General features: G+C 40.5%; 1 protein-coding gene across 2 annotated transcripts in view; it reads right to left on the reverse strand.

Moving 5' to 3' along the window:
- Positions 1–13,004, reverse strand: part of Grb10 (growth factor receptor bound protein 10) — a 105,339-nt gene that overhangs the window by 47,101 nt on the left and 45,234 nt on the right. For both annotated transcript variants that reach the window (XM_032917145.1, XM_032917144.1), the window contains exon 2: positions 7,618–7,696. Coding sequence is in view for 1 of the 2 variants with exons in the window: in XM_032917144.1 (XP_032773035.1) it covers positions 7,618–7,696 (79 nt within the window). In the remaining variant the exon portion in view is untranslated. The remainder of the gene's footprint in view (positions 1–7,617; positions 7,697–13,004) is intronic.

Below are 13,004 nucleotides of genomic sequence, written 5' to 3' on the forward strand. Positions count from 1 at the left end.
TTAAGGCATCAGAGGCTGAAAGCCATCCCAGGAGACCCCAGAGCCAAAAAGCCCAGGAGACAAAAGCTGGCTTCTAGGACAGAGACTAGACTGCAGCTGTACCAGCATTGCAGGTTCAGACCAGGGCTGGGTAGAATAGAACATCCAGAGCCATCTCCTAATATGCACAAAGTGCAGGGCTACTTGGGGTTCTGTGGGTGAAAACATGTTCTTGGAATGCACCTGGAGGTATAAATCCCACTCTTTAGGGCTGGGCACAGGATATAAGTAGAATTGAGTTCCTGCTAAGGTCTGAATTTTTGCAGGTCTTGAAACTAGGTACTAGGGCCAACTTGCATTGAGTTGGTGGGTGGGACCTCTGGTAAGTGATTAGGTCAAGAGGGCTTTGTATCAGAAATAGGATTAGACACACTTGCCCCTCCTACAAGCTGCAAACACAGCCAGAAGGCAGCTGTGAGGAAGGTGGTGCATCTGCAGAGGCCTCTATCTTAGACTTCTGGTCTGTTGAGGTTAGTGCAGTACATCCCTGTTACTTATATGCCACCTAAGCTGTGGCACTGGCTTGTGGCAGTCTGAAGGGATTACGACCGTCACTAAGTGAATGCTTGCTCTTTTCATAATAGCTTTTATGTTATGAAGAATAAATACATAACCCTAAGCAGCACCTTCTTGAAGAACTGACTCAGGAGCACAGGCTCCTCTCAGTCAGAGTGTGACAGACACGTGTCCTGATAGAACACGTTCTACGCAGATCTCATAAGCTGGACGCAGATGAGAAAAAGAACGTTACTTTTTTATTGCTGCCTTTCTCTGAAAGGTTGCAAGTACTAATGACAAGGACAAAACTGAGCTGTCATTTTCTCAGTACCTATAAGGTGCCATGTCCTATGTGGCACATGTCACAGGGCAGGCTCTTTCTCTAGCTATTTCTAATATCCTACCAAACCAGCCAAGTAGTCATTTTTTTCTACTTTTTTCTTTCCAGGTAATGAAACGGGGCTGAGTCATTCAACTACTGCAATGGAGACTAACGAACAACCTATGGGTCATTTGGAAGAGAAATGCCTCCCACTTGGTCCCCAGATGGCTACACCATTTGTTGAGTGACAGAGGTGCAGCCTCACTGGAGGAATTTCATCACTAGGGGTGGGCTTTAGGGGTTTATAGCCTCAGCTCATTTCTAGCTTGTTCTTTGCGTCCTATGTTTGGTTAGAATGGTCATTCTGCTTCCTGAGTTTCCATGGAAATCTGGTCAGCTGGCTTCCTGCTCTGACTGAGTGCTGACATGCTTCCTCCCGCCATTTTGGACTCCCTTCTGGAACCATAATCCAAAATAGAGTGGTCTGTAAGCAGCTTTTGGTTAAAGTATTTTATAACAAAGAGTAAACAATATACCACCTAAGTCAAAAGTTGGACACATTATCTCCTTACATCTTAATTACTTCCTTTAGTTCTTTTTTACCTGATATGGATTTCAATTTTCTATCTCCCTTTGTCACTACACTTGAATTTCTACGTGGCCGGAACTAAGTTCTTTCATTTCTGCCTCATCACCTAACACTGGGGTCTGGCACAGAGTAGTACTAAATAGTTGAGTAAGTTCATAAAGCTACAGTCTTTCAGGAAGTTAAACTCTGTGGTCAGTTACATCTCTACTCTTCCATTCCTTAGAAAAGTGCCACAGGGTAGACCGTGAGTAGACAGATGTGAACTCGTTCACTGTCCTTCCATTAGTTAGGATGCAGTCATTCACTACACAACCTACCCAAAGGCACACAAGCTCTGCCATAGAGTTTCAGTTATCTGGCATGTAAGCATACTATTTAAAAAGATAGCCAAAAAGATAGCCGAGTCAAGGACCTGCATGCTAACTTCATCTTGTAGGATTATTAAATCAAAGACTTCTAGAGTCTAAAATCAAAATTGAATCTAGAGTCAGAGGCTTGAATGACCAGGCACTTACGTGCTAAGCGGTGAAGCAGAAAATGAGTTAATCAGTAGACGCTAGACTCTAATAGCTACGGATTGGTGATCTCTGCTAACAGTGCTTAACTCCATTGAAAAACTCACTGCAGACCAGCATGCACCAGAAACATGCAAGTAGAAGACAGCCAAGAAATCATGTCCAATCTAAGAGTTTATAATTCCTCATGCTGTCTGATACCAGACCAGTCATCATGATGTACAAGTGTCATTATCTGGTAAGATAAATGGCAAGAGCTATTTAATTTTCCATAATGCAGAAGGAATTTAGACACTAGCGATTTGGTGGGAAAAGAACTAGAGGTAATTTTCCCACTTTTTAACATCCTGACTCTAACAAATGTATTAGGCTTCAGTACAGAAGTGAGGAAAATTTCGGTAATTCCACCCCTAAGAATATGCCCATGAGACTTGAAATCTAGAGATTTAGACACTCAAATGCTAATGGCCACAAGAGCCAAAGGTGGAAGAAAATTGAATAATCATCTATCTACAGATGAATGGAGGCCAACATACCAGAATATTATTCAGCAGTAAAAGATATGAGGCTATAATATAAGCTAATATAGACCAGTGGTTATAAGACTAGTGGTTGTAAGAGGCAGGAGGATTTACTGCTTAATTGGCTCAGAGTTTCTGCTGGAGGCTAAGAGAGCCTTGGAAATAGCTATTGATGACGGTTGTACAGCACTGTGACTAAAAAGAGCAGCACTGAATTATACCCTTAAGATGGCTACAATGATAAATTTAATTTTATGTATTTTTCCATAAGAAAGTTTTTTTTTTAGAAATTGTTAGAGTAGTTTTAAGTATTAGAAAATGAGCCATTTTTGAAGTAAAGTGTAGCCCTTTCTGTTGGTGCAGCTAAGAAATACATGGAGTGTTTTTAGCAACTGCCACATAAAAATAAGCAGCTTATGTTAGGAATAAGATAACCAAACAGGAACGACAAATCCTCTTTGCCAGAGAGAAGTAAGAGGTCAAGGAAAGGCACAGCTAATCTTTTATTCTATACATTAGGTCCCTTGTAAGGAACTGGCAACTCTGGGTCCCACATATTTGTAATCCTAAAGTTGGTATCAGAAATGAAGGAAGCAAGAAGGAACAACATGGTGTCTTGGTCCTAGTCAGCCAAGTATCCCAGGAACCTTATATACTGAATTTGGTTCTGGGTGTTGGGTATGGGGACAAGAGGATGGTAGTTTGGGGAAAGCACTGGAAAGGTGCCCTGAAGGTTCCTGTGGGGCTTTATGCTTGCCTAGACACAAACTGGTCCACTTTCTCCCAGGAAGGGAACGGCCTCTGTACTGCACTGCCAGAGAGCTGCACACCCAGGACTGCTCACCACAGACTCCCAAGTGCTGTGTGCGTGCCAAGAGGGAAGATGAACATTGCACTTGGACACACTTGAAAGAGGGACTGTGCCCTTGTATTCCATGAACCCTCCCTCGGAGCATCGGCTTCCTTGATTTCCACTCAGTTGGTTTCCCTGGTTTTCGTGTGAACTGAGTGTCCAGAATCAGAAGGAAGACAGCACACTCGATGTTTCTGCCTGCCCGGGCTCTTTGCTATCTGTTCTATGTGACACTGTCTTTACTATTTACAAGAATAAAGTTAGTTTCTTTCTTTTCTTTCCTTCCTTCCTACCTAACAGAAGACAGTAATACTATGCATGTTACATACATTGTTCCTCCCTACCATGGAGGAGGGGCTAAGTACCATTTAGTGCCTGTGTCATTTAAACAGAAATTCGTATGTACATGCACTGTTCTCTAGGGTTACAGGACAGAGGTCTTAGCCTTTAAGCATGAAGAGCCTCACTTCTAGTTTATTCTTGTTATTCAAATAAAGGACAGAGTTCTTTCATTTTTCTTTAATATTGTAACATATTTGCTATATCCATCCCTAGCTTATGATGATAAACCACCTTTGTGTAATTGACTCCAACTTGGGTATAATACTTCTAAAGACTAAACTAAAAGAATTTGATTAATTACGGAGTTATTTAGGTTTTAAAATGTGTTAAAATGTGAAACAGGCCTATAATTTTGGCTTCTATACTATTTCAAATATATTTATAAATACATTTCTTTTTTTTTTTTTTTCTGGTTCTTTTTTTCGGAGCTGGGGACCGAACCCAGGACCTTGCGCTTCCTAGGTAAGCGCTCTACCACTGAGCTAAATCCCCAGCCATAAATACATTTCAATAGAAGCATTCTTATGCCTATATCTCTCTGAAATAGTCTGCATAGACAGACAATATGTGTTCCTTCAAAATTTTGTAATATTCATCTGGAAACTGTAGATATTACTGAAGGAAGAGTCTTGATCACTGGTTCCCATTCCTCTAGAGCTATTTAAGATTTTTCTATTTCCGGTTTCAGGTTTCAGCTCAGTGGTAGAGAAAGCACTTGCCTATGCCTGGGGTCCTAGGGGTTCAGTACCTAACACCACATCTACACAAAGATTTGCCTATTTTAAGAGCAGATATGCTTTTACACTGTTGCGATCATTTATCTATATTTTCACATTCACAGCTTGAGATCTTCTTGTTTCTAAAACTCTAACATGCTACTAATATGGTTTGCTTTGATACAAGTCTGTGGGCTGTGATATAACTTTCTATTTACTTAACACAAAAGACTAGCTTTGATTTCATTATTGTTTACTGATCTATTTTTATTTCACTGAGTTCCTATTTTAACTTTTGTAATTGCTTCCTTTGAAACTGCTCAGACTTACTCTATATACACTCTTTTAGCTTCAGCCATCCCTTTTGGAAGACAGAGGTGAGGCTCTACATAGCACTTGCGCAGTGTGTGGACACACTTTCTATCTGCCATACACTCATGCCCATTCCGTTCTAAATGACTGGCATTTCCCGCATGATTCCTTGTGTAGGCCATGAGTGAAATAAGGGTTTGTTTTAAAGTTTCTACAAACATGTTACGTGTTTTGTTTTGACATTTGATTTAATCACACTAGGTCAAAGAACGAGGCTTGCATGAAATGGATTGCTTAAAATTTACTGCAACTTTCCATATATGGCCAACTTTTCAAAAAAGTCAAGCAGGTTGAGTGGTGGTGGGTGTAAGGTTGGAGGTGAACCTTGAGAGTGAGTCTGTGTACCATTATGGATATGCTTGGAGTCACCTTACTGTCTTGTATGTTCTGTATGACTTCATTTTTCCTTTCCTGTCTTATTTTTTCTTCTTTTTCTATATGGCAGTTCGATTTTAAGAAAAAAACATTCTCATTTTTCTGTTTAGTAACTATAGATATATATGTTCTTTTAGTAAGTATAAACTTTTAGCTGCATTTAACATTTTCAAATGTATAATCAAGGCTTTTCACAAGTCTTTCCACATTTTATTTCTCCTAACTAGATTCTCTTCAGGTTTGACTCATACTCACTGACGACTCCCAAAATCTGAGTATGTGGTGTTCACTTTGTCCCCGTTTCAACAATTTGCATGGCATTGCACTAACAATACCATGCTAGTTTCTCTCCACTGCACTGTTTCATGCTTGCCTTTTCCCCTCAATGCTCCCATTCCCCTTTCCTGAAGTAGCACCTTTGATAACCTTTTTCAATATGAGAAATAAAACCAAGGGCATATGCCTGGTAAGCAAGAGCTCTACCACTCACTTATGTTTTCCCAGCCCTGAATCCTTCTTTCAACAAAGCTTGCCAGTAACTTGTTTCCTGAAGAACTGCTTGAAAAAGTGTCATTGTACCTTACTTCTAGAAAGGATACATTGGTATAAAATTCTAGATAGAAAGTTACCTTTCCCTTAGTGTTTTGAAACAAATTAGATTTCTGACATTTGTTGTGCCCAGGTTGGTTATTGGTCTCAGTGTGTTAGAACATGTATTTCTTCCCTTTACATCTTCCTTGGCTTCATTACTTTGGACTAATCTCTATTTGTTCTTGTTGGTTCTGAGGCTACGCTACCAGGCCTTTCTTTGGGTCTCTTTTTTCTTCTGGTTTTACACTATGCTATGTGAAGAAGAGGGCTAAGGGAAGCCAATGTCACAGGTATGCTTAAAGGTTAAAACTCTGAGGGCAATAGGCAGTTGAATTTCATATGAAAACATGATCCTTTCCCCTTTAAGTCCTATTTCAGGTGCTGTGACACATCAGAGTCCTAGCTTCCACTGGCTGCTACATAGCCAATAAGAGAAGGAGAACACACAGGAAGCCAACTTTACCTACTGTGTATGAGTAGTTGAGAGTGGAGTGTAAAGACGAAGGATAAGAGATATGTTCTTGAGAATTCCAGATAACACCTGGAACATCTCAACTTCAATGAGATCATTTGTCAGTGGTAGGCTATACTGAGTTAAAATTCACACCTCTCCTAATGAACATGTATTCTTTTACTTATATTATATGTTCATCTTATATCTATAGCTTATGCCAAATATATCATACTTATCATTTGAAAATGTTCTGAGTGTGAACCTGTGTTTGTCTACCGCAGACGATGGCTCTTTTATGAGGTGTTTGAAGCCTGAGAAACCTTATTTGGTTACACAGTACACCTCAACACTGATTTTTTGCTAAATATCATCCTTTTTCAAGAAACAATAAGAAAAATATGACAACTCGTACCAGCTCAAAACTCTGTGACTTCTTGAACTTACACTCACCAGCAGCCCAACAATGGGCTGTGTGCATTCCCCCAGTCTCACGTCAGGATCGCATTCTTCATTCTTGATTAAAGTTTTCATTTATTAGACCTAATTTACCAAATTACTTTCATATTCATTTAGAGACATTTCCTTCTTCCCCAGAGTGACGCCCTCAGAAACCCAACAGTATAGAAGAAATGAGAAAAGAGAAGACAGAAGCCATGAGTATATACATGCAAAACTAGCATAGCTGAAAAGCAAGAAAAGTCCCAAACACACAGGATTTTGCTGTGAAGTTACTCAACAGAAAACTCAGCAGCAGGTCCCAGGGTGAAAGGACCCCAAAGTTAAAGAAGAGAACCCTTGGAGAAGGACCCCAGTAGGCAATGGTGAGTTGTCTTTGTGCAGAACCCAGTGAGAGGCGAGTCCCAGATAATTCACGCAAAACAGAACATAACTTTTGGCTCACTTTCATCCAAAGAAAATATATAGGGTGGGAGAGATGGCTCAGCAGTTAAGAGCGGTAGCTGCTCTTCCAGAGGTCCTGAGTTCAATTCCCAGCAACCACATGGTGGCTCACGACCATCTGTAATGGGATCTGATGCCCTTCTGCTATGCAGGCATACAAATAGAACATTTTATACATAAATAATAAATAAGTCTTAAAAAAGAAAATGTATAATTCTGTGTATGTTAGATCTTATTGGCCTTAAGAGAAAAAGAAGATGCTGGCGTTTTAATCTGTTAATGCCAGGAACATTTTAGAAAATACAATTGGGTTTTTTATCCCTAGAATTTACAATTATAGGTTCAACCAGGCACAGATAAAAAATACTTGGAAAAATTTCAATCTTACTAAACATACAGATTATTTTCTGTGTCACTGCCCCCTAATAACACAGTATAACAGGTGTTGCAACAGTGTCACGCTGTGTCAGGAATGCTAAGCATTGTAGCAGTGATGTTCTTGAGTCGTTGCAAAGTTAGTCTGTACTTACCTGGTTGGCTTCTTGGTTGTGGCGAAAACCCAGACTTAGCTAGGTTTTCGGATTTGGACGTTGACTGCCCCACTTTGTCCTAAAAAAAGAGAGAGAGACAACAGAGTGAGGGGAGGCATCATACCCGGCTGGCTCGATGTGTGCAGTGTGCAGTTTCTTCTTTTCTTCCAATTCTATCCATATATATATATATATGTATATATATGCAATATATATATGCAAATATATATGCAAATTGTAATCTGTTGTCAAAGGAGTTAGATTTTTTTTTTATTTTTGTTTTAGAATCCACTGAAGAGTAATTAAAAAGGACAGCTGTCGACTGCTCAGTTCAGGCAATGCATGTCAATAATCAACACTCCATAGAGCGCACACTAGAACCATAGTAACCATCACTGGCCTTCCTGGGCCAGAAACATCCAGAGACGGGTCATCCAGAGCTCCTTGCAAAGGACAGGGAACTCAGTGGCATGTTGAATAAGGACAAAGTCTTAAGGCAAAAATTAAAAAAGCACATATATAATTCTAGAAAAGTATCTTCATAGAAACAGCCCAAGATGGTGAAAGAAATGTTAAAATATGGGTAGAAATATGCTACTTTATATCCGTATGCTTAAAAAAAAGAGCAGCGATTAACTCTTGGTAGTCAAATGTCAACAATCTCTGATCAATCTGTAAAATCTGTGAACATTTTGAAAACATACATACTACTTCTGTAATTAGAAAGGTTTTGAACTGTGCCAAAAGCGCAAAATGTTCATTACGTCCACTTAATATACAGTCACAAGCAGGGCACAGATGCCACTTCGATTGCAGTGGGATCATATCCCAATAGATAAACATAAACCAGCAATGTCTGAGGTGAACATACCCAATGAACTCCACGCTGCCCTTGAGACACAGAACACTATAGAGGCCACCATGAGGTCCAGCAGGACCTGTGGTTCACATCTACTGCCCAGCATAGCAAGATAGCACCATACGACGCACCATTAGTCTAGGAAATGATCCAAGATTAAAATTCAAAAAGTCTGTGCTGAATTATGTTGCTTTTACACAATGATAATGTCAAACCTTAAGCAGGACAATCATAGATTGAGGGAAGGTCATCTACCACTGATTAGTAGCAACCTTGTACCTATCCATTGTTCCCAGCATACCAAGCTGCTACAGCATCAGATTCTTACTCTGTCAATGTCAAGAATATTTCAGAATATACAGTTGGTCTTCTGTGCTTTTTATTACTTCCCCTGTGGATTCAAACAACTGCACTGGAATGGTTAGAGGCAGAAACACTTCCATCTGTGGTCCTATGGACTATCAACAAACACAAAACCCATCGTCATTTATCCAGTTGGTGGCTTCACATTATGTGCAACAGAAAATGGAGCACTGCGAGGGTTGTTGAGTTTCTTAGGAATTGACCACCAGTATCAAGTTGCTTCTAGGACTGTAGCAACTCCAACAATATGAATAGGAAAGAGGATGAAAAACAGAGAAGTCATATTGGCCTTATTTTCTTAAATTTCTGTAAGTTACTCTTTGATCTTTGCTTATACATATTTCTTCGTTGAACTGGAGCCAAACCCATGTTTTAAATATGAAGTTTGAACTCTATTAACTCACTTAGAGATCTCAGTAGTATATCTCAAAGTAAGCATGGTACGCTTGAGTTCTTGCTCAGGGTGGGGTGCGATTTCAGACTGACCGTTTGCTTTCATCTTGAGTTTTCTTTAATTTTCTTTCTGACTTGATGAACTACTCTTTTATATATCTGACATTTATTTTGGTGATTAGTAGGAAGAGAGAGATTTGACAGATGTCACCCAACCAATTTGTGTTTTCTGTTACTATATTAAACACCCAAGATAACACTTATTATCTTGGTTTAATTTGACTCCATTTTTAAAATTTGGTCTACAACTGGTTGGCCTCATGACTTCTGGATACCTAGAGATGCCAGGTGGCAACAGCAGGGAGTCCATGGTGACTTGATTACCTCATAGCCAAGACTTTCAAGAAAGTGGAAAAAGAGAGCCAGAGACAAAGAAGTGGCTGCCCTCAAGAGCAAGTCCCCATCGTCTCTCCCTAGGCTTGACCTCCCGAAGGTTCCATCACCTCCCTAAGTGCCACCTAGAAGAGCAAACCCTTAACAAGAGTCTTTGGGCAATAGATCACTTGCAAACTACAACACTATTTGTCACCCAATCCTTCCTTTTGCTTGCTCTAGGTTGCTGTGCACACATTAAGTCTTGCTTGCATTTGCTCGCGCGCGCGTACACACACACACACACACACACACACACACACACACACACACACACACACACACCCTTCTTAGCTCCCTACTCATCAGTTCAGTACATCTGTCTGCTCTTGGGCTGACATCCTGCATTTTCCACACACATAGCCCGCCAACAGGTTTTATCATCAGCAGAGTATTTCCTTTCTCACTTCTTTTACATGAACATCTTAGTCATTCTCTTTCAAGCAAATTTCTGAGCCAGGAAAGATTTAATACAGATTTAGAAAAGTCATAGAGCACACAGCTTCATTCATAAAGGCTGTATATCTGACAGTGGGTACACCATACAACCCAGGTATTCAGGGACATCAGTTAGCTTTGTATAACTATACTCTATGATGTTTGTTCAATGATAAAATTGCCAAAGAACACATTTCTCACAATGTATCTATGATATGGCTTTAATTTTAAGGTTTACTTGAAATATTAAAATGTCTCATCTGAAACACGCCCTTGAATGAGTAGTACCACTAATGGAAACGCTGCTACCACCCCACTAGCCTGGAAGTAGATATACAGAACACTGGGAAGCCAGTACCAAGACATACAAACCCATCATTTCTAGGAGCTCGAGAGACTGTGTTCTAGTAGCTCAGATCTCATTCAGTTGTACTTAAATATACCTTCCTCATCACACACAGGGCCCTACCTGACAGCACCTGGCTGTGTCTTGTGAACACTCAGGTCTGAGGCCCCTTCTCTCATGCACTCACAGCACAGCACTTCCCCTGAGAAACCTCAGAAATCAAAAGTACATTGGGCTACATGGATGCACCTACTTAAAAGGCAAGTAGCTTGCAGGCAGAACTAAGGCAAAATAGTATAAACTAGATTTAGAAATAAAAATACAGCATGCCTAGTTAAATCTGTGGTTTAGACAGAAAATTATTTGGTATAAGAATGCAACCAAATATTACATAGTATTATCAAATATTACATAGTATTACCAAATATTACATAGTATTACCAAATATTTATTACATAGTATTACCTGTAGCTTATCTACAGCGTCTTGGGGCATTTTCTACTTCATCTGGCAACACTTATGATGCCTCAAGCAACCGTTTAAATGTGGTACGATCATGAAAACCCACTATGAACTGCATGTGTTTGTAAAATCCAAGATGAAACAAAAGACACATTTTAAAATTAAGAATTCTGTCTCTATGAGAAGCCAAGAAGATTTAACTCATGGTGAGTGAGACTTAGCTGAAATGTCTGAGACTAAACAATTTTTCACATTAAAAGAATATTTCGGAGTATCTGTGCCCAGATAGATAGAGCTTAGGAATAAATTTCAGGTCAAAACACAAATCAGTTATGTGTCCTGTACACCTTTTCCTCACAGTAGACATATGGCATACTTTTATTAATTATATACAGGGTCAGGGACAGATTTTCTAATTGTGGTCTCATATTTTTTTACAAGAAGTTTTTAATTTTAGAGTTCATATTTCAGGTTTTTCAATTCGAAGCAGTAAACCCGTGTACTACAAATTATGGCATTTGTAAAATGAAATCAAACCCCCAAAGACAGAGGAGTAAAGTTACCTACTGACTGTGGCATTGACACCCACAAGGTCAAGAGCCAATGTCTGCCCACCATTCCGAGGCAAACAATGTCACACTGCCAGGAGCGAGGGAATGAACAGCGAGGCCAGACTGAAGGTTTCCTCTTCAGGTTAGTTTCTGTTTATCTGCATGTCTGCTCCTAGCCTCCTGGCCTCCTCCAAGATAGAACTGGGCAGGGGAGCGAGAGGGGGGCCTGTGGTCCAGTCTGCCTAAGCAGGAGGCCCAGGCAGGGCTTGAGAGGAAAGCTGAGGCTCTTCTTTGAAGGACAGACTAACAGTAAACACTTTTTAGAATATGCTTCTTAATCACTATGCTGTCTACCTCCAGAAATAGATGGGAGGGCTGGGAGTGTGTTTCAGAAGTTCTTTACCTGAAGCCCTACAGGGCACTTTCTTAGTTAATGCTGGACCTTCTCAGATTCATGTGGTTTTGGAAGTACTTTCTAAAGTAAAATCTGACTGCCAAGCACATTCAAGTAGAAACACGTCTTTGTGAAACAGGAACAGGAAAAGCCCACCCTCTCTTGGGTGCCCCAATCTGGGACACTATACTAAATGGTGGAGTGGTACTCACACAAAATCCTGAAATTGGTGAAAAAGGACAGCGAGGATGGTCAGCTCCATTCTGTCTCTGTTTTAAGACAGCAGGACTGCCTGGGCTGCACCATCAGATCCCTGGACCTTTAGCTTCACAAAATGGTGGCCAATGGAGCAAGGTAAGCCAGGAGGGACAAAAGCTGGGAAGAGGTTTGATGATTTTAGGTTTTATAAGCAATATATTAGTGTGCTGTGTAAAGAACTCTTTGGAATTCTTGCTGAGACCCTCGCCTAGTGAACAGACAGTTTAATTTCTCATTCTACTTATCAAGGACCCAGTGCTTCAAAGCTTGGGGAAGTGACTTGGGGAAGAAGAACAAGTAGCAGGGGTGCGTGTGGGGCCTAATTCAAAGGAAGACCAGTGACTGCTATGCACTGACCATCTGTGCGCTAGCTGCCATTCCCCCATAATGTCTTGGTTTACAACAATCTTTGACCATCTATGTTCTTTGGGACATCAGTTGGGATGACTGGTACACCGTGCTGATAGGAGGTGGGGAGAGGATTTTGTCCAGGTGCCCAGTGCATAATTCACTGGTATAAGCCCATCTATTCTTAATAGTAGATGTTGCTGTACCTACTTTCCCTACAGTAACAGACAATTTGGTGAACGCTCAATCCTGGCACTCTAATCCCTCTTCTGGTGAGATGTACAAAATCAGCTGCCTCAGTGGGTAAAATGCTCACCACAAATCTGCAGCCGTGCTTTTGTCCCACATGGCCCTGCCTGTTTAGATGACACACACTTTATATCTATGTAAAGAGCAAAGACCTATGTCAACCAGGCACGAAGCCCAGGCCAGAATAGTTTCCAAGAGCCCAAAGGAGAGAAGAGAAGCTCAGCGTGCCAGCTGTCTCTATCAAGGAGGGAGGGTGATAGCTTTTAATCTGTAACGGTGTGAATTACACTTTTT

This window comes from Rattus rattus, chromosome 11, assembly GCF_011064425.1.
Source record: "Rattus rattus isolate New Zealand chromosome 11, Rrattus_CSIRO_v1, whole genome shotgun sequence".
NCBI classification, from domain to species: domain Eukaryota; kingdom Metazoa; phylum Chordata; class Mammalia; order Rodentia; family Muridae; genus Rattus; species Rattus rattus.